The sequence below is a fragment of the Zosterops lateralis genome (assembly GCF_965231275.1).
Source record: "Zosterops lateralis genome assembly, chromosome: 6".
Lineage (NCBI taxonomy): Eukaryota > Metazoa > Chordata > Aves > Passeriformes > Zosteropidae > Zosterops > Zosterops lateralis.
In genome coordinates, this window is record NC_139761.1 from 33262759 (window position 1) to 33282820 (window position 20062).

A 20062-nucleotide genomic window follows, 5' to 3' on the forward strand; every position below is an offset into this window, starting at 1 on the left:
ATCAGTCTAGGGCAGATTTGTACCAGCTATGGTTTCTGCCTGAATACCAAACACAATCTATGTTCGTTTTTGTTTAGATCAAGAATATTTTGGTTTTTAAAATAGTTTATTTCATTCTGAGAATAATGTACATTTAATCCATGGTTATTAATTAATGAGCTGCATTTTATTAGGAACAAACAGAAATCTCACAGTATCTTCCAGACAGCCTTTTACTTACAGACAGCAGTTAGGAACACAAAGGCTTTCGTCATCTCATTCTATGCTGCATTAACAGTCATTGCCAAAAGCATTGATTAAAATAAAAAATTATTTTCTCTATGAAAGAATCATACAAAGTAGGTATCTGCACAGGGTGGGGTGGTTGAAGACAGGTAAGCTATAAATAGGAGGGGTATGGGCACCCATCAGAGTGGGGCAGTCCCTGAAACACCCAAGTACTGGTGAATATTTTTAAGAAATAAGGAAGAAAAAGTTTTGTGTATCATGCTACTTAATTTAAAGTGCAGTTGTGGCAGAAAATCATGAGTTTCGGGAGAGCTACTGTTTATTTAACATCTCTGCTTCCTGTTTGCCCTGGTACAAGTCTCCTCAAGTCTCTTGAGGACATGAGTGTTAGCACTGTGAGGAAATACAGCCCTGTGAACTGGTGACTTCTATGCCTTGAGGATCCCCAGCATTGAGAGCTCCAGCCTGTTCTGAAGCAGCTTTGTTACTGGTGGGATACCAGAGGCAAACTGTCAAACGGACCTTCAGATACAGGACAAATTGTTCGGCACAGGTGATAGAGTGAAGAGGATTAATACTTTGTGTATTTCAAACTGACATAGCTGGACTAAGATAATTGTGAGAGAGAGGGGAAATACAAACTACTATATAGGATACATAGAGACTAGAAAGAAACTAAGGGAAAACAAAAATTACTAAATACCTTCTTAAAGTTATTTTCGGCTCAGAAAGCTTCTCCCCTTTTCTATACCTTCAAGGGATGGTCTTTAAATTCATAAGAAGTGGATAGATTACAGTATGTGCAAATCAAGTCATTGTTCATACAATCTTTTCCTGTCTTAGGTCTGGCATACTGTTTCTATAACTCACCATGGGATGGTTTGGGTTTTTTTGTTTTATATTACAAAGATGCTGATGAGGGATTGCTTCAAACAATTTTTGTCTGCCCCCTGCTCTTTTAGTTTGTGGCTTTGTACCCATCATAAGCATGAAAAAAACCCTTCTTGATGTATCAGCTCCCCTGTATGCATTAGCTGGATGTGTCAAGGTTGGTGGCAGGAACTAGGGGGTAAAAACACTGATATGGTTGGTTTGTTTATTTGCAAATAACTGGTTTACTATTACTGACTTCTGTCTAGTGGTTGGATTCACACTGTTTTAATTTGGGAAAGCTGCCCATGAATGCAGATTTATTATAACGTTGGACATGGTACTTTTCAAAGTGCAGTTATTCTTCCTTTGCTAAACTTAACTAAATAGATTTAGATTTTTTTAATGAAGAATTGCTATTTTTCTTTTATCTGCTTAAAATTCAATAACTTTCTCATAATGAAGTCCCTTTGAAGCGGATAAAAAAAATCAAACCTACCAATGTTTAGGAAAGTCAGAAGTTGAGTACACATTTGCTGACTACCTCCTCCTTGCTTACAGTACATGAAGGAAGCAGGAGTTTGAAAGAAGCAGCTTCTGTCAAGTCAGAATGGCAGAGCTTGTCTGAGAAGATCTGTCCTAGTTGCTGAAAGACAGAAAAAGTACAAAATTTGCTTGCCTTGTCTTTCTTTGTCTGAGCTAATGTGCAGTTCCAAACACATCTACAACAGTGGTTATCAGAAAATCTTTGAAAGTGCTTGTCTGGCAGTGGAGCCTGTGACACACTGAGCCCTGCCCTGCAGCAGCAGTCTACTGTTCATCTATTGCATAGAACAGCATCAGTTTCCAAAATGTATTGGTCCTATAGGTGCCAGGGCATCTTCTGACACTGTTATAGTCCCAACTGTCCAGAGTACTCAACATGCAAAGAGACCCTAGGCTTCCACCTTTAAATAAAGTTGAAAATACTCTTAAGTACTGCTGAAGTCTAATTCTATATTCCTATTTCAAGTCTTAAATCACCCTTGACTTGCATCAGAATTATTCTTGCAAGTTTAATTCCTCTTCCTTCTCAGCAATTCTTTCATGTCTGAGCAAGGACACAAAAGTTTCTGTCTTTTGAAAGCTGAAAATGAGAGGGATTAAAGAAAATGTACATACTTGTAAAGCAAGGCAGTACAGTAGAAGATGGAAGAATGAGTGCAGATGTAATGGCTAGAGCACTGTGCAGGCAAATGACCTGAGGAATGGTATTTTGGATGGAATGTGTCATGGAAAGGAAACTCCTGCACAGTCCCTCAAATGAATTTTTTTTTAAGAGAAAGTATGCTGCCTCTACCCCTAAGGAACTTTGTCTATTATTATGGAAAAAGAGTCAGAGCCTGCATGAATTTGTGGTATATAACCAATAAAATCAGCTCATGTGGACAAGCCCTTAGAGCAGGGTGGGCCCCTTTGTGCTTTGGAGCACCGAAGGAAAAAAGCACCGATTTTCAGTCTCCCGGGACTTCTTAGCAGGTGTTTTGCTTCGTGAGGGCTGTGTAGAAGACAGCAGTGAAGGACTCGAATGATAGTTAATGTAGCTGGCAATCAGAAGTGTTGCTTCAACAATCTGGGGAAAAGAGAAAATTATTAATTGTATGTCAACTAGAGGTAAGAATGCCCTTTGATTTTTAGAATCTATTGACTGCGTAGCTTTCGTAAATGGCTTTCTCCCATAGAATCGTTCTATTTTAAAATAAAGCTCTGTCTTTAAGAGTTACGTAGAATAAGCCTCTTGTTGAAAGGTTCCAGCTTACAAAGGATTTGTTGAATATATATAGCTAGTTCAGCAGCTACAAGTACCAGTCCCCAGGGCTTGTACAAAACACCCAGCCCTGATGCTGCCAGCTGGAAAGAAACTCACTTTTCATTTGTAATTACCTTTGGAATTGCCATTGTGAAGAGGAGTTTTTCAGTGCTATTTTTTCCACAACTACTTTCTTTCATTTGACTGACAACAATCATGAAGTCATCTCGACAGCCTCCAAAGGTCAGCACAGAGGAATATGAATAAGAGACTTTCAAATGCTGCAGACAGAGAGTTTGAAAAAGTCATAGTTCTGTAAAAAACTCCAGTTGTCTACCTTAAACTAATGTATTACTTCCTGCAGGAACACCAGGTCTCCAGCAGTGAAGGGCAGTAGATGGCTCTGTTAGTAAGAGCTGGCAGAGAAAGCTCAAGTGAGAATTGCATTTCTAGTTTTCTCCTGCCTCACTACTTCATAGTACAAATTTTGTTACATTCCAGATGGTGGTAGTAAAGCACACACCATTGAGATTTTGCAAGATGTATGAAATGTTTGCTGCCCTACCTTACACTGCAGCTGTGATTTTCCTTTGTCTATGGAGTGTTCAAACGTAATACTGACTTCCCTCATCTCTGACTTTTACAAACTAACTTCTGGATCCATTTGAAGTTAAAGACAAACTGTTAGTGACTTTCACTGGACTCAGGGGAATGTCTTTCTGTGCTAGGTAAGGTATTCCCCTTAAATAGTGTTCCTCAACATACCATTGTGTTATAATCCAGTATGCTGACACCATCTTCATTCACAGCTATCCAGACTGGACAGTCTTCCAATGAGGAAGGCAAAATAGGCTGGAGAGAAAAAAAAAATTAATTCAGGTATTTCTTGACCACCACCAGAATCATGTTTCTGACATAAATGTTGAGATTTAAGGATAAAGTGAAGATGAGAAAACAAACAAACAAACAAACAAAAAAACCCCACCAAAAACCACCACCACCACCACCACCACCAAAAAAACCCTAAAGGCTTACTGGTGTGACCTGGTTTGATTTTTAGGACAGCTTTCCCCAGAATTTGGAATAACATTTTCAGATTTACATGTGCTTTTTGGAGTAGTGGCACAAGAGAGACAAGGATAACAAAGCCTTTGAAATTAGTTAGATGGCATCAGTATGGTTAAAACTGAAGGAAATGCTAGGACAGAGCAACAGCATGGTAACTCTGCTCAGCACGTGTTTATACTGCTCCTATCTGTCAGGAAGGCAGTGAAACCTGCTGGTTTCTATATCAGTGCACCCAGTACCATCACATCAATGCCATTTTGTTTCTTACAGAATCTTATGGCAAATGTGCATCAATTGTGTGTTGAAGAAGACTTGTTATGGCCAACGACATAAAATCTTTCCTGGGAATCTGCTATTACGTGGCTAATGCCATAGGCTTTGCTGTTTAACTGTTGAAAAGTTATAAAATACGTTAATCATCAGGAATACCAATATTTCACCTGTGGATGGACCTATTCTATATTCTGATTCTTCAGTATACTCAATTACATATTCTGTCAGTAACCTCAAATACCAGTAACCTCTTTTGACAGTAACCTCTTTTAGTCCTGACAGTGGAAATAAGTGTATTTTGAAAACTCTTGTATATTTATTTACCCTTTCATCATTAGATTTTCTTCTGTAACCAGAGCAACTTTGACTCCAAAACAAGAGACATGTAAGCATGAAGAAGACTTCCCTCAAGCTTTCAGCAGCAGAAATTTCTGCTGAGATGGGGAAGATGGTTAATGCCAAAACAAGATTCTCAAACAGTCATTATGTGCTAAGACATTAGTTCAGGCATGAGCAACAGGTACAGAGTTCTAGCCTGGAATGGGGTGAGGGATGGTACAAGCTGCTGGGAGAAGCACTCCCTCCAGCTGTTCTTCGCTCTCCCACTGATGCCTGTGGACTGGTAGCTTACCCAATGTGTACTTTCATTTTTGTTTCTGCAAGAGGACATTAGCAGTGCTTGTCTCTCTCATGTGGCAAGGAAAGCATCCAGTTCTGTGTCAAGCAGAGAGCCCATTCTCCTTACAGCTGGCATCAGCTGCCAGGTGTGACTTAGGGGGAACTCTTCCTTTCCTCCCCTCTGGTATGTAAATGTTATTTTTTAAACTACCATTGCATTCTTGATGTCCAAGAAAACTCCTTCCTGAGAAAGCTTTCCCAAGGCTTACAGCCAGGGAGCCTTCAGTATTTATTTACTGAACACTACTAACCCCTAGTGGTTAGAATATACTTGTCTTCCTTCTTTTTCAACCTATATGGTACCAGGGCTGCTTGTTCAGAACAGAGTTGATCCATTTTCTCCCTTTCTGAAGTAAAAGCATTTTCAACCCATGTTACCAGAGACTGTAGTATGTCTCTGCTCAGATAATTCACACATGGAAACAGAAAAAAAGTGTGCTCCAGTTACCTTAGCAGCAAATATTTTGGTTCCAAAGAGAGGCCATTTCCGGGCCACCGTCAAATAAATCCGAATGCATTCTGGTGGAGAGCACCCCTGCAGCACCATCCACTTTGTGGCCAGCCTGTCTGTCAGTCGCCTTCAGGAATCCAAGACACAAGACAGTATTGTTTACTAATGTCTTCCAAGGAAAGATATGTAAAATTAGAACAGTTAATAAATGTACCTATTTACTCCAAAAGGGCTGTTCTACACAGCACTTACAGACAGGGCTGTTAGCACTATCAGTCCTACAACCTGAATTTATTTTAGCTTTTCTCTACTTCCACATACTTTCTCACCTTCCTCATAGCTTGCCTGTAGGATGCTCTATATGGAGTGGCAATATATATTAACTCACTCTTGATTTGCCTCACTAGGGATGGTTTGGCAGCTACCTTGCTACATGCAGATGGAATTTGCATCTAAAAGGAGGTAACTGTTAGTTCCACCACTACATTCCTAAGTAGGTTAGGATCTGTAGGAAGATCATTCTCTCACTTTAAATCAGATAGATCTGAGACCTGTGGCAACATCTGAATTTTATACTTGAGCTTTCTGTATCGTGTGTGACAATTTCTAAGTCAGAAAATAAAAAAAACCTGCCAAAATATGTCCTACCTGAATTACTGCATGGCCTGAAGCAACCCATATGAGCTGGCTTTATGGCTCATTGCAAATGTTAGGCATCTGGATTCAATTGACACTTGGGGGTGTGTAAAACAAAACTCTAGAGAATTCATCTTAGGCTTGGGTTAGTTTGTTGAAACTGAGATTCCTAATTTGGAAGTGAAAGGCCTTATCTTCTTGTCTATGGCAAAATCAGTTGGTTATTTGGCTCTTTTTATATTGTTTTTTTCCTTTAAGGGAACCTTTTCCTGACACTTTTGCTTTGTTTGAGCTTCTACATCAAATAATCTTGACAGAGCTCCTTGAGGCTTCTTAAATGTGAAGACAATTTGGCAGGTAAAAGCTGATTTCAGTGCAAAGTATTGAAGAACCAATAGCTTACCTGAGCTGTTCAGGAGTAATGTTTTGCTTGTAGTGTTTGGGGTAGAATTTATCTAAAACCTGGTGGAGAAGATGCTGCATTTTCAACTGTGATGTTCCCCCAGGACTTGAAGGTCCTGGTCGATCCAAATCCCCATATTCCACCTAAGACAACATTATAGTTCATAGTGCAACAGAGCTATGAGGTTTTTAATGCAGTAGATCATTTCATGAATTCTCATACTGATAACTACTGTGTTTATTAGTCATTCAAAAGACACAGGGTGGGGAATGTTGTCTACAGCATTAACCATATTAAATGTGTACAAAAGAGCAACCACAGAGGACACGACTGCCCAAGGAATTATCTGCTGATCTAAAAGAGTGGAACATGATCTCAGCCAGATATTTGTTGTGAGGAGACACAACCCTAGAAAAATGCCAGGCTTTGGGGATTTATTTTCAATTGGCCAGTTAAAACAACAACATATTTGTAAATAATATGGTTCACGTCCCCTTTAACAAATACAGCACTCAGTTTCAGGTCAGTAAAAAACGATTATACTGCTTATCATGCCCACAACCCACAATGTGTGTTTTATGTGGTAAAATACTAAATGCAAGCCTGGAGACCTAATGAAGCATCTTAGAAGATGCCCTTCCTGAGTAAGAGGGTATTGGCAGTGCAAGAGGGGAAGTTTTTACAATTAATGGAATTCTAGTGGTGGTACTATTTCCACGTCTCTACTAAAGTACTAATTGGAGCAGGTCTGGTGCAGCTTCACTCTGTTTTTTCCAGTATTTTTCTTGAGAAGGAAAGGAAAGGCACAGCTAGAGCAAATTTCCCTACAACAAACAGTGTTCTAACATATGTATGCTACTATAATATATTTGTCATGGTACATCTGACAGTGTGTTTGTTTGATACATCACAATGTATGATTGATGTGCCTTTGCTGTAAAAGGGAGCTGCTTAGTCAAACACAGTGTGCAGCTGAAGGAGGACAAAGGTGCCGTACTCACCTGAGCCATTAGAGCCACCATTTCCAGAGCTAATTCCTTATTAACAGGAAACCTTCCATTGGCTATTTCATTGCTCACTTGGAAGGCCAACAGCAACCGCTCACGGTCTGTCTCACCTTTGGCCTGGCTCCGAAAATAAAGTCTAAAAAACAGAGAGGATTGTGAAGGTTAAAAAGATACTGTGAACTGAAAGTACAGCTGGGAACTTGAATCAAGGTGAGGCAAAATAAAAGTGTGCTTTGTTTTGGGGTCTTTTTCATTGAGGGGGTACCAAACAGATTTGGAAGCTGAGGTGCTTCCCTTCTGAACAAGATTTGAGCGAGGAGGCTCAAAACATGCTTCCTAGCTTTGGAAGCTATTTGAATTCTGTAAGCCAACCACTTTTAGACACAGCAAAATCAGTGTCCATTCATCCCCATCAAGCACAGACAGGCAATATTTAAATTATGGCCTTCTCTGCTTATCACAGAAAAGGAAACTACCTCTGCCCTACATGTATAAGCTTCTACAAGGCAACCTTTGTAGACTTGCCAGCTTGGATTTGACCACTTACACTTATTAAAAACTACTTACTAAAAAATGCTTCAGCAGGAAATAGCAGACCCAATTAGCAGACTTTGTTTAAGGAAACATGCTTGTAAATTTTTTATCCCATTCACACTTGGAATTTTTTTGATGTGGTATAGCAAGATTACTAGTTGGGGTTGAAGACACTAGCTTGGGGAATGCTTCCCAAACCATTCCTCATACTTACTAGTCCACAGCAACTAATTCACATACTAATTTCAAGCTGCATCTATGGCTATAAATTCCACAATTCCACTACACGAGATATTCGTTCCAGTGCATCAGTTCATTTATTTTTATGTCACTTTGAGATTAACTACACTATTAGGACCATATTGACCTTACAAATGTCTTATCAGAGTCCTTGGTGTTAGAATAGTCCAGCCTTGGAAAGACCTTATCAAAACATCCTCGCTGTCTAGCCTATGCACATTCCAGCCCAACAAAATAATACTGCAGTTTCATTCCTGAAACACATACAGCCTTCTGGGTCAAAAGCAGCAATAACTTCTGCTTTCACCTCTATTATACCGACTAACAAAGTTGACAGAAATTTGTTTCTACCATTACAGTCAACAAAATCTTCATATGTTCAATATAGAACTCTATTCAGTTTTGGGGCAGCCTTTGTTTCACCTGCAAAGAGAATTCATTCCTTGTTCTCATACAGTTCTTGATTTACTATAACTCAGAATTCCTATCTGTATTTTAAGTGATTAACTCATTCCAATTTTTGATTTAGATCTGTGTTGTACTTCCCTTCTCTACTGTCTTTTATCATCTAACTTTTAACATTTCTTTCTTTAAAAAGTCTGGGCAGTGCTACTACATATCTCTCCTACAGCTCATGTGATTTAGAACATTATTCTTGTATCATTTTCATCTTTGTGACTGTTCAGTTAATTGCAAGTTTCTGCATACTTGTTTTTCCTCTACATCTCTCTTCCTCTCACCTAACACACATTCTTCAATTATGTTTTAGGATCTAGGCAAATGAAATTGTGCCAAGGATGTCTTATTGTGCTACAACTAGTTGTTAACTCATTTTAAGTCTACTCTGCTATTGCAAAGTGGTTTGGGTTTTACCCCTAGGCCATATGCTTTTCTAAATGTAACAGATAAACCCCATCACATCTCCTGTAGGATTTAACTGCATCTTAGCTAAAATAGTTTTGGCACCAATTATACTGTAAGCTACTGGTCATCTACACAGATATATGCAGTCTAGAATGTTTAATTAACAGCAGTAGTAAGACCACCCAACAGAGGACAGTACCTGTTCTTATAGGTCAACTTTACAATTCTTGTGCCACCTTCGTATTTCCCAGGATGCAATTCTTTTAAGGCTTGTTCCCATTTAGAAATGACATCACAAATCTTTAAAAAATGTCAAAGAGAGGGGAGATACAAACTGAGGTGAAATATATAGCTAAGGCTTGAGGGAAAAGTAAATTAATAAAATATCATAAAACACAGAAGATAAAGAAACAGACTGGATCAGCATAAACTCATCTCAAAGTGACAAAACACATCCATTGCACAGTATGTAAAAATTAAAGCATTCCAACAGAAGACTCCAGCCCTAACCTGCAGGGGGAGACATGAATTCTGGTCTGGTAGTAACTCTCGTGGCTATGGCAATATTAGCAAGTAGCAAAGCTCAGGAGGAACGGATGTGCATAGAGAGAAGCACCCATTCCTAAATCTCCATGCCCACACGAGTAGTCTGACTGAGTGACCTGGAAGCCCACTACTGTGTTGGATGACATCCTCCAGTTCATGTTTCATGTAAAAGGAATCAATTTCATGCTCTTAGGTTACTCCTTCATCTGAGTCAAAGCATGGTTAATAGGAATGATTGATAGGTTTACTACAAAACTGCCCTCCTGAGCCAAAATAAAGCACTACCATATTCTCTGAACAGTAGCAGAATGTGCATGGCTATATCAAACCCTTGGATGTGAAGGTCCAAATTTTGGGAATGTTTGTTCCTAGATTCCAACTTTGTAATTCGGACATATTTTTCATAATAACATGGTTGGGTTTTTTGTTCCATTCAGCTCCTCCTGGTTATTTTAGTTCTTTTACAAGTGGTCCTACTTCTCTTTTGATGGCATCTCCGTGAAAGGAATGTGAACATAAGAAGCCACATGAAATACATAATCAGATGTCTAAACCTCTCTTAAGCTACTGAGATTTACTGGTTATTATTTACTTGCCAAGGCAGAGTGATGCCTTTGATTGTTTCAAGATCCTTTGTTTATTCTGATACCTTATCACTCCTTATTTTCACCAGTAAAGCTCCAAATCACCCGATCTATATCAGGCCATGAAAACAAACTATATAATTTGGCATTGTCATAGCTTCCTTTCAAACCATCTGTTTCAAAGTTATTGGTATCTTCTCCCTCTGCTGCTTAATGTGAAATTTTACACTATGTATAATTGATTGTTTTAGTTCCCTACAGGTATCAGGACCTCTTCAAAGTTGCCACTATAACTATTCCTCCATTAAGGCTGTATGACAAAATATTCTCACAGATTTGTACCAAAATCTGATGGGTCTCATTCAAGGCAGCCAGCTTGCTCAACTAAGGCAGCCATTCAGCTGCAGCATGGGCAAAAATCTCCATATGAAAGTCACAGGTGCTAACACTTTATCTGCTTTCTTTTTCCCTTAATCTGAGGCACTACACTCTTCCTTAAAAAGAAGCTGTACTCAGTAGAGCTTTCTCCCCTACATATGCTTATCAACAATGAAAGCCTGAGTTATCTGGAGATAGCAAGGAGATACTTCATAATCCAACGGATGGAATTTATTTGGCAGACATGCCAAAACACTCACAGCGTAACATAAATTTGTCTCAATTAGGAGTGTCACATTTGATGTCAGTTGTGATATCTGATCATGCTGGCTAGCTCAGTCATGTTTGAATTTTGTAGTCAAGACAAATTAAGCTTTAATATGTGCTAAAATCTGAGTTAGACTTTTTAAAATTTGACCAATTTATCACCTACTAAAATAGATGTTTCTATTAAGAACTGTATCAGATTAGGCTAGCTAATTATAGAATCATAGAATCATTTAGTTTGAAAAAGACCTTTAAGATCAGCAAGCCTAATCATCAAACCAGCACTGCCAAGTCTACCACTAAACCATGTCCCCAGGTGACACATCTACAGATCTTTTAAATACCTCCAGTGACTCCACCACTTCCCTGGGCAGCCTATTCCAATGCTTGAGAAACTCTGTCAGTGAAGTAATTTTACCTAATAGGCAATCTAAACCTCCCCTGGAGCAACTCTGGGCTGCTTCCTCTTGCTCTGTTATTTGTTACTTGGGAGAAGAAACCGACTCCCACCTGGCTACAGCCTCATTTCAAGCAGTTGTAGAGAGCAATTAAGGTCCTCCTGAGCCTCCTTTTCTCCAGGCTAAAGAACCTCAGCTCCTGCAGCTGCTCCTCACCAGACTTACCCTCCAGACCCTTCATCAGCTTTGTTGCCCTTCTCTCCACCCACTCCAGCACCTCAATATCTTTCTTATTGTGAGGGGCCCAAAACCAGTGCAGAGCACAGGGAGACAGTCTCTTCCCTGGTCCTGCTGGCCACACTATTTCTGAAACAGGCCAGGATGTCATTGGCCATGTGGGCACACTTCTGGATCATGTTCAGACGGCTGTTGACCAAGATCCTCAGATCCTTTTCCTCTGAGCAGCTTTCCAGCCACTCTTCCCCCAGCCTGTAGGGCTGCATGGGCTTGTTGTTAACTAAGTGCAGGAATTAATATCTCACCTGTGAATATTAATCTGGATAGACAATATCCAAGCTTATTTGATCTTAATTCATCAAGAAAGTGTTATTAACCATTTAGCAGTCCTTCAAAGAGGTATACTAAAGGTAGCAGAAGAGAAAAATTAATACCTTCATATTGCTAGGCAAACAATGTTCCAAATTCTTGCCAGAAGGATCATCTGTGAACAGAGAAAATCCCATATGGGATGGCTTCCTCATTCCTGTTTCTTGGTTCAGTCTCTGGATGAATTCATCAACTGTTGAGGAACCATCAAAACCTACAACCTGCAATGAAAGAGGACTTAACTGAGGATACGAGAATTGTGACCATTGAGGGGTATCACAACTAATGAAGGTGGTTTCCTACAAATTAGTATCTCAGGATTAACTGCCAGCTCCAGCGACAACACTTGTGTACTATCTCCCTTCATATCACATTCTCTCCCACGCTGAGAGACTTCCAACATCTCTCCCTTTTTCTCAGCTACCTTTTCTTCCTAAGATCTGTAGAGCTAGGGATGAATTCCTTTCACTTTCTTGGAAAATCAGCTGAAACAGAATGGAGGAGAAGCAATGTTTATCTCCCAATACCTGGTAAGTATAAATACCATGGTGCCACCCACCCACAGGAAGGAGGCAAGTCATGGTGCAGTCCTCTAGTGCCCAGAAGAAAGGCAGCTGTGGTGCCTCACCTGGTACGTTCCGTTCATGAAGTGCACTGGGATGCTGAAGGGGAGTGAGTGGTGGTAGGGATTCCTCAGCAGGATGGACACAATCTCCATCCGGGAGGGCTTGGCTTCCCTCTCTCCAGCCTGCACGGTGCGCTCTACTGATCTCTGGCAGTAGATGGCATACTTGCCTATCTCACTCCTAGGCAAAGAGGGGCAGAGAATCACAAACATGCTCCAAGTGCCATGGCCTCTTCAATTTCCTATGCCATGACAATGCATTCCTCCCTCAGGCTTTTGCTCAAGCAAAGAAATGTCTCTATGCAGATACACTCTTCACCTTAACAGATTAACAGCTCAAGGGAAAAGCTACAACACAAACCTGAGCTCCAAGGACCTGTAAAACTAAGGCAGACAACAGACTCTCTGGGAAACACAAGAGTATTCCCTGCTTCTATGTGGACTGGACACATATCCTCTTCTGAACTCTGTTGCCATCATAGTGTCTGTCAAATCAAGATCAATTCACCCTCAAACTTGCTGTCATGCCAGTGGAATTTAGTTACGCCCTATCTGCCAACCAAGAGACTTGACAGAGATTCCAGGCAAGCTTAGATTTGTTGACAGTTCAGTACAGGATAGGGATAGTTACCAAGATGATCAGTTTACTGTCTACTGAAGAGTGCTCCATTGAACAGCATCAAAAAGATGTGTCTCTAAAATCAAGCAGGAATGGTCAACTGTGTCTTGCACAAAAATGTTAAGAATGTATATACTCAATAAGTTCTGAAATGGAAGGATTTATGTGGATTTGCAACTGTGCTATCACTTTGCAGGGGCAAATAATTCCATTCAAGATGCCTTCAGGAGCTCAGTACATGATTAAATCTCCAGTTAAATCCCTACAAGCAACACCAAAGTCAGGAGTTCTGGATTTTCACTGTAGCAATATATTGCTCACCTCCCCAGTAATGAGCTTGGACAATATTCAAATAGATAATCTTGCTTCATGAAGAAGCTGTTATGTCTGGTTTTCAGATGCTCCTGAGCCCTGTGATTTCTCACTTAGAATTCTGCCCCACTTTTCTTCCTCTCTTAGAGACTGGATATATACACTGAGTTCACCTTTCAAAAAAAAACAACCTAGAATTAAGAACTATAATTCTTCTAATTAAGATATTTTAATACCTAGAATAGATCTAGACCATAGGTATTATACAGTGTGAACAATCTAGTGCCTTGCTTGCTCTGTGAAACAGGGAAAGTATATCTACTTAACTGGTCAAGAAACACCTGCATCTGCTCCATCCAAAGACAGGTAAATATTCCTACAGCTAGGGAGAAGGAGCCATGTTCATTCCCACTTAGCAACTGCTCCAAATCTAAGCTAAACTACAGGTGAAGACAAGCACATTTTCATGTAATTTCTGGGTTTTTTTCTAGCCCTAATAATTGTTTCATAGCTGGATCATATAAATAAACTTCCTCTTTGTTTCTCCTTGGAGTATATTTGTTCACAAAGGTGCTTTTGGGCAGACCATCAGCATTTAAAAGAGCTTGAAGCTGATACAATAAATCAGTTTCACATGGCCCAGCAAATCCTTTTGAAATTCAACAGTCTCCAACAGTAGAGCAGCTCCACTAGAGAGCTGAATGGCCCGTAATGGTAATGCACAAATTTGAAGAGACGGTTCCTAGTACTAGAAAAAGATCCCTATCACGTTGTCTTAGCAAATGGAGAGAGAACCTGAACACTGAGTAGTGCCCAATACCTGTATTTTTGCTTTTGAGAAGAAATAGCAAATCTGAGGCAACAGTTAAGAAAATAAAGTACTTGATAGGAGTACACGTTTCCTTTGCAGTGCCAGGAGACTTTTAGCTTGAGTTCCATGGCAGATTTAGACTTATTAATTGAATGTGAATATTTGTTTGAAAGGATTTTGTATTTTTACTCTTTACTTTTGTCTTAACAACAGGGTACTTTTGCAGCAGACAACTAGACATCTCTAGCTGTGACCTCCCCACTAAGGACACAGCAAGATACACTGAAGACCAGGTCACCATGGAAACAAACACAGAGCACAGCATGGACAATGGAGAACAATTTCTTGCTGTTACCGTAGTTACACACCAAAGAGGTAAGAGAAAACAGTACTAGCATATGTTTCAGGTTTGTTAGTTTTTCCTAACTTTTTACGGTTCCCTGAGATGTTTTATGCCTCACTTTTGTTCTATCACTTTGTCTGCTAACCCGACGGTAAAACATAATCAGCTAAAATTTGCATAATTCATTCCAAGTAATTACTTTGGCCTGTCTTTCTGTCAATAAAAGAAAAGAACTGTATAAGCAAAAAACTTCCCAATGTAGCTCCAGTTATATCTATAAAAAGTTCTTTTGCTAGTACAGGTCACTCAGTTTTGTGAATTAGCTTCATCTAAATGACAAATTAATGTGAAAGGTTGAAGGGGCACGCTTTATACTACTAGAAACTTTCCGTCCTCCCTCTCAATATATATTTGTAGGCATGTATTCCAGAATTGCTTCCCTCTTTATCTGTAGTGGGTGCAAGAGGCTGAGCAAGTCAGCTGAGCGCGGTGAAATGCTATTGCAGTCCTTACCTGGGGTCTGCATGTCGCTGCAAGTGCTGTTTGATGTACCAGAGGAAGTGATGTTGAGGCAGGAATAGAGGAGCACATAAAGCCAGGAGCTGCCAGCACTGTCAACACAAAACTGGGCATCACTCTTGTTCTGTACTTCTTACGTGTTGTCTTTCACAGAATACTACAGCCAAAATGATGAATGGTGACTAGTGCTTTTTGAAATTGCCCTTTTTGGATGTGTAGTTTAAGATGTTTCAGAGGGCAGTAATGGTCAGACAGATTGCTTTTCAATATCTCAGTCTAGATTCTGAGAAGAGTTCTATATGATTGGCTACTTCTGAAAATTTTGAATTCTGAAAATTTTAGTGTAACCACAACTGAGTCAACAATTAAGACTTAAATTAATTCTGTGTGACTGTAAATCATAACCAAAAAAGCATTGGGAAATTTTATTTCAAATTAGATCCATTATTATTCAACCTGATTTTAATGTCTCATTTGAGCTGAGAATATTGTAATTGCATATGTACATTCATGCTGTAACTCATTTATTTTATTTACCCAACAATTACAGTGCAAGATTCAGATTTCATGTTTAATAGTAATATTCATGACTTGTATGCTGTTGATTATCTAAAATGCAAAACAAAATTAATACCATGTCTGAATAGACCATTTGCAAGTGGTAATCAGTTGCATTTAAACTAAAATTTATTTTTCAAGTAGTTATATTTTTAGTGTTCTTCTCTGCAGACCAGTGCTTAGATTCTCTTTCCCCCAGCACACCTTTATCACAACACTATTTTAGGAGAACCAGTCCCATAGCTACTAATTAAAAACATGGGATTAAATGGAAAGTTTTTGCAGAGTGGCACTAAATAAAGAGGAACTGACCTGAATGACTGAGTGGTTCTGGGGTTGTCGGCAGCTGGTTTGTTTAACAAGCTGACAGTAAATTTCATTCTGCAGCTCGGTATGTGTCAAGCACACCTGCAGTGCCGTCTGGGCAAGTGACACATGGTAATCAATAGAGGATGCCTCCACAGGAACATTGATGAACAGCTGACAGGACTGTGAAAGGGTAGAAGTTAGTCAATGTCATAAATACAGACACTTTTCTCTGATACTTTCCAGGCCAGGTTCACCAGATGTATTTATTAACTTACAGACAGTTAATAAATAACCTTGAGAGGAGGGAAGAGAGTCAGTACTTAATTCCTATTCCTCCTTTCTTAGTTATGGCAACTAGAAAATTTACTCAACCTCCCCCAGTCTAAGGAACTTACAAGTCAGCAAGAGAATTGAGAGGAAAATGTGCTTCCTGCCTTCCATGCCTGTGTTTTACCTTGTTCACACTGTCCAGTCTCATTCCTGATCTTACACTTGGAAAGTGCAAAAATGTAATCTCCAGCAGCTTCACCACTGGTCTCACTGACACAACTGAGTTTGTCAGTGAGTTGTTTCTGTTTCCTTCAATCCAACTATTGGAGAGGAAAGAGGAAGACAAGGCTAATTTTGAAGCATGAAGTCTGTGGGAAGCATTACTCCTAAACCCAGATTCTGCACAAGAAAAGTTAAACCTCCAAAGAATGAATGACACTTAAAATCCAACCGTTCTCTTGTAATTAAATGAACTAGCAGGCCTGTCTAGAGACACCCATAGTGACAGTAAATGTTGTACAACATGACTAAACAACGTTACTGCCTCAACAACAGAGCAAAATAACTGAAAACCATGCAATATCCCTTTAAATACCTTAAAAAGTTTCAGGGCTTCAGTCTGTAGAGCCTCTGATGGCAGAGTAGTGAGGGATGTGTGCAACCCATCTTTACTGTAGCACAACATAGGATGCTTCCATAGAGGAGAATCTGAGGTAGCAGATGGGCAAAAACATGCAGTGTCAGAAACAGGAGAGAGAGAACAGTGTCCATGTTGACAAGAAGCCTTGTTGAGATGGCAAAGCACCTAAGGAAGCGTTACTGCACTAGGCCACGTTATCTTTGATGACACTTCACTGATTTCAGCAAAGCCCACCAGGGATAAGGTGTCACCAGCAGCATTAGTCATCAGTAGAAAGAAATATTGGCATCCTCAGTCCTTCTCATCAGCTGAATTCTGGTGAGAAGCTGCTCAGGTGTGTGTTCAAACCAGAGACACAAACTCTGCCAGGGCAGCTGCCTTCAATGGGGGTCTTTGTTAGTGCAAGTCACTATTCAACAGGAAGCAAGGTTTACATTTGGGTCCAGAATATGTGAGAGTGCAAGAAAAAAGCATGAATGCAAATGTTAATACATATTTGAGAACATGGTGCATAAACATAAATGCATGAGCAGGTATCAAAGATGAACATGGATGGATGTGTAAGGTTTGTATGTGCAGACACAGAAACAGATGGAACGGCAAGTGTGTTTGAGTGTGTTTAGAGAAAAGAGCACATGTTTGTTTGGTCAAGATTTCCTGGAAAGGAAAATCAAGACTAACAAAGACAGGAAAAAAATTAAGCACCAGTTCTTTATTTTAATTTGAATTACTGTAACAGACATTTCAGAGGCTTTGATAAATGATGTGAAAGTATGATGGACTTGTCCGAGAACAAGGGGAGAAGGACACTATACCATATGATGTAGTACTGAGAATCCCCTTCCCTCACCTTTGAGTGGATTAAACTGGGAATTGAAATTATTCTTCCTTATGCTTTTCTACCATGGAAGAGTTTATGGTGCTTACTTACTAGGGTCTCCCTCTGCATCCAATAGTTTTCCAATGAGTTGTTCGTACGACGTGCCCACTGTGGCAATACTGCTGCCAGCTGCAACGGTCAGATGGTACAGCCAGGTGTTCTAGGCATAGGGATGAGAACAGGATGGGTCAATTCAGACCTGTTTTTTACTAACAGGTTAAGCCTGTATGACCCACTTGCTCATTGTTACCAAAAGACTCATGCTTTCCAAAAAAGGACAGCTTTTTATACCTTCTCCTGTTTGGTGCGGATAAGTAAATAGGTGGGACTTTGGTCCTGTGGGTGAATCACCAATGTACAGTGGGATGAGAGAAGTCCTCCACCAGTGGTTTCATAATCTTCATCAGAGTCACAGGAACGGTCTACTTCTTCCACCTTGGACTCACGGAGAGGCAGATGCCCTAAAGGACACTATGAGGAGCAGAAGCACGTTAGATAAATGTAACTCATCTCCCAGTATGGACAGGGAACAACGGGAAACAAAAGCCAAGTAAAAATGCTGACAAGTTCTGTAAAATGGAAGGAATAAATAATTCAGTGCTTAGCTAATGCAATCTTGCACTTCTAGAGAATCTCTTCGTTAAGTACTTAAAAAGTGTGTCACTGCTTTTATTTTTCTTGGAAGAGCATCTACAGGTCAGAAGGAGACCATGGAAATAAAAAGGTATTTTTTCCCAAAATATACTGCTTTCTTTCCATTATACATGAGGATCAGCCACTGTTTTCTGACCCTGGTCAGACTTTCTGCTTGCTACTGGCAAAGAGATACTTTTAAAATTTCATAAGTAGTTAGATTCAGGCAAAAGAGAGGATACCTGCTGTGCTGATCCTGGAGGTCAATCCCAGATATGAGTCACGGTACTTTTTATGTTCTAAAACTTGGGGTTTGACATCACCAACACAAAATAATGGACTATTGGGCAGGGTGTCCCGAAATGGAAGCACATTACACTGATTTTCTCCCTCTTCCCAGAATGTTGATGCTATCTGTTTTCATGATGATAATGCAGGATCTATCAGCTGCTGTATAAAAGTCTGCTCAGAAGGCTACACAAGACCAAATGGAGAAAGTGAGGAACAAGATATAGAGTGATCTGAGAAGGAGCAATCACTTGCATTTTAAGTCTGCTGTCATTTAAGCTTAAAAAATAAAATCAGGGAAAATATTCTCCTTGTGGAACAGGTGCTGTTAGAAGAGAAGCACAACCAAGAAAGAGACCTGAGACACAGAAGCAGTAACAGTAAAGAAAAATTCATAAGAAATGGGAAAGGACGTTCCAGGAATAAAATGAGAAAAAGAAATTACTTTATCTTCAGGATTTCGATAGTAGTAGAAAGTTTTTCCAATCAGTGCACACCAGACCAGCTTAGAGTGACCATGCTTGACCTGTAAGGAGGACAAACAGATCCATGTTTTTAGTATCAGCAGCATTGCCAGAATGACTTTCTAGGACTTCATTTTTCAATTCAACTCTCCCTTAAAACTTATATTATTTGCTTATATTATTTGTTTTATGCTCATATAAGTTCCTCTCAAAACATACAGGGCACCCCTTCAGAAATAGGCAAGTATATCCCACCCAAGTGCATGGGACATGGGTGCTTATGAGAGTGGGTCTAAGATTTTGTGAAGTGTTTTACTCATTCATAACAATTTATAATTTCTGGATACTGAAATAAAATATTAAGGACAACCTTTCAAAGATTATAAAGACAAATCAGCTCATCTCAGCAAGAAAAGACCAGTCAACCTATAGTCTAGACAGCTGTTTCCTATTGCAGATGAATAACCTTCAGATGCAGGTTGTCTTTAGCCACGTTAGAACCTGACAAGAATTGTATTAAAATATTCACAATAACTTGCAATGCCAAAGTAATCTATGGTAATGACATAAAGAATAAGATTTTTCAGCCACTGTACTTTGTACTAATGTACCTACAGTCTGTTATGACAGAACTAAAGGCTAACCTGGAACCATACAAGCCATTTTTTTAAACTCTCCTATACCATCAAGTTAAAGATCAATTAATGACATTCAACACTGTTGGTTTTTTTTTTACTATGACATGCTGTGAATTCTGCTGAAAAAAAGCATATGTAAACTAGGTATTTGTTATTACTTACTACTTGACAGTCAGTACCTTTCAGTAGCCTTGTTTGTCCCATCCCTTATCACTTATATAAATGTTTCACTCTGAAATACAGAAATCTACAGCCACTTTTCTTTCTTTCCCTACTCTTACAGAGAGTATTAAAATACTAATTTATTGCTTGCATTTGCTGCGCAAACCAAGA

General features: G+C 39.5%; 1 protein-coding gene across 6 annotated transcripts in view; it reads right to left on the bottom strand.

The window, feature by feature from the left end:
* PLEKHH1 (pleckstrin homology, MyTH4 and FERM domain containing H1) overlaps positions 1-20062 on the bottom strand; it is a 54538-nt gene that overhangs the window by 1063 nt on the left and 33413 nt on the right. For 2 of the 6 annotated variants that reach the window (XM_083863783.1, XM_083863785.1), the window contains exons 15-29: positions 19073-19153; positions 17998-18177; positions 17758-17866; positions 16782-16894; positions 15920-16096; positions 15044-15141; positions 12449-12626; positions 11886-12041; positions 9241-9341; positions 7398-7539; positions 6397-6539; positions 5355-5484; positions 3653-3739; positions 3022-3168; positions 11-2710 (exon numbers count right to left, since the gene is read on the bottom strand). In XM_083863783.1, the coding sequence (XP_083719909.1) occupies positions 2534-2710; positions 3022-3168; positions 3653-3739; positions 5355-5484; positions 6397-6539; positions 7398-7539; positions 9241-9341; positions 11886-12041; positions 12449-12626; positions 15044-15141; positions 15920-16096; positions 16782-16894; positions 17758-17866; positions 17998-18177; positions 19073-19153 (2019 nt within the window). In that variant the 3' untranslated portion in view covers positions 11-2533. Of the gene's footprint in view, positions 1-9; positions 2711-3021; positions 3169-3652; positions 3740-5354; positions 5527-6396; positions 6540-7397; positions 7540-9240; positions 9342-11885; positions 12042-12448; positions 12627-15043; positions 15142-15919; positions 16097-16781; positions 16895-17757; positions 17867-17997; positions 18178-19072; positions 19154-20062 lie in introns of those variants that run through there. The other 4 variants (XM_083863784.1, XR_014590395.1, XM_083863787.1 and 1 more) reach the window with 4 other exon arrangements.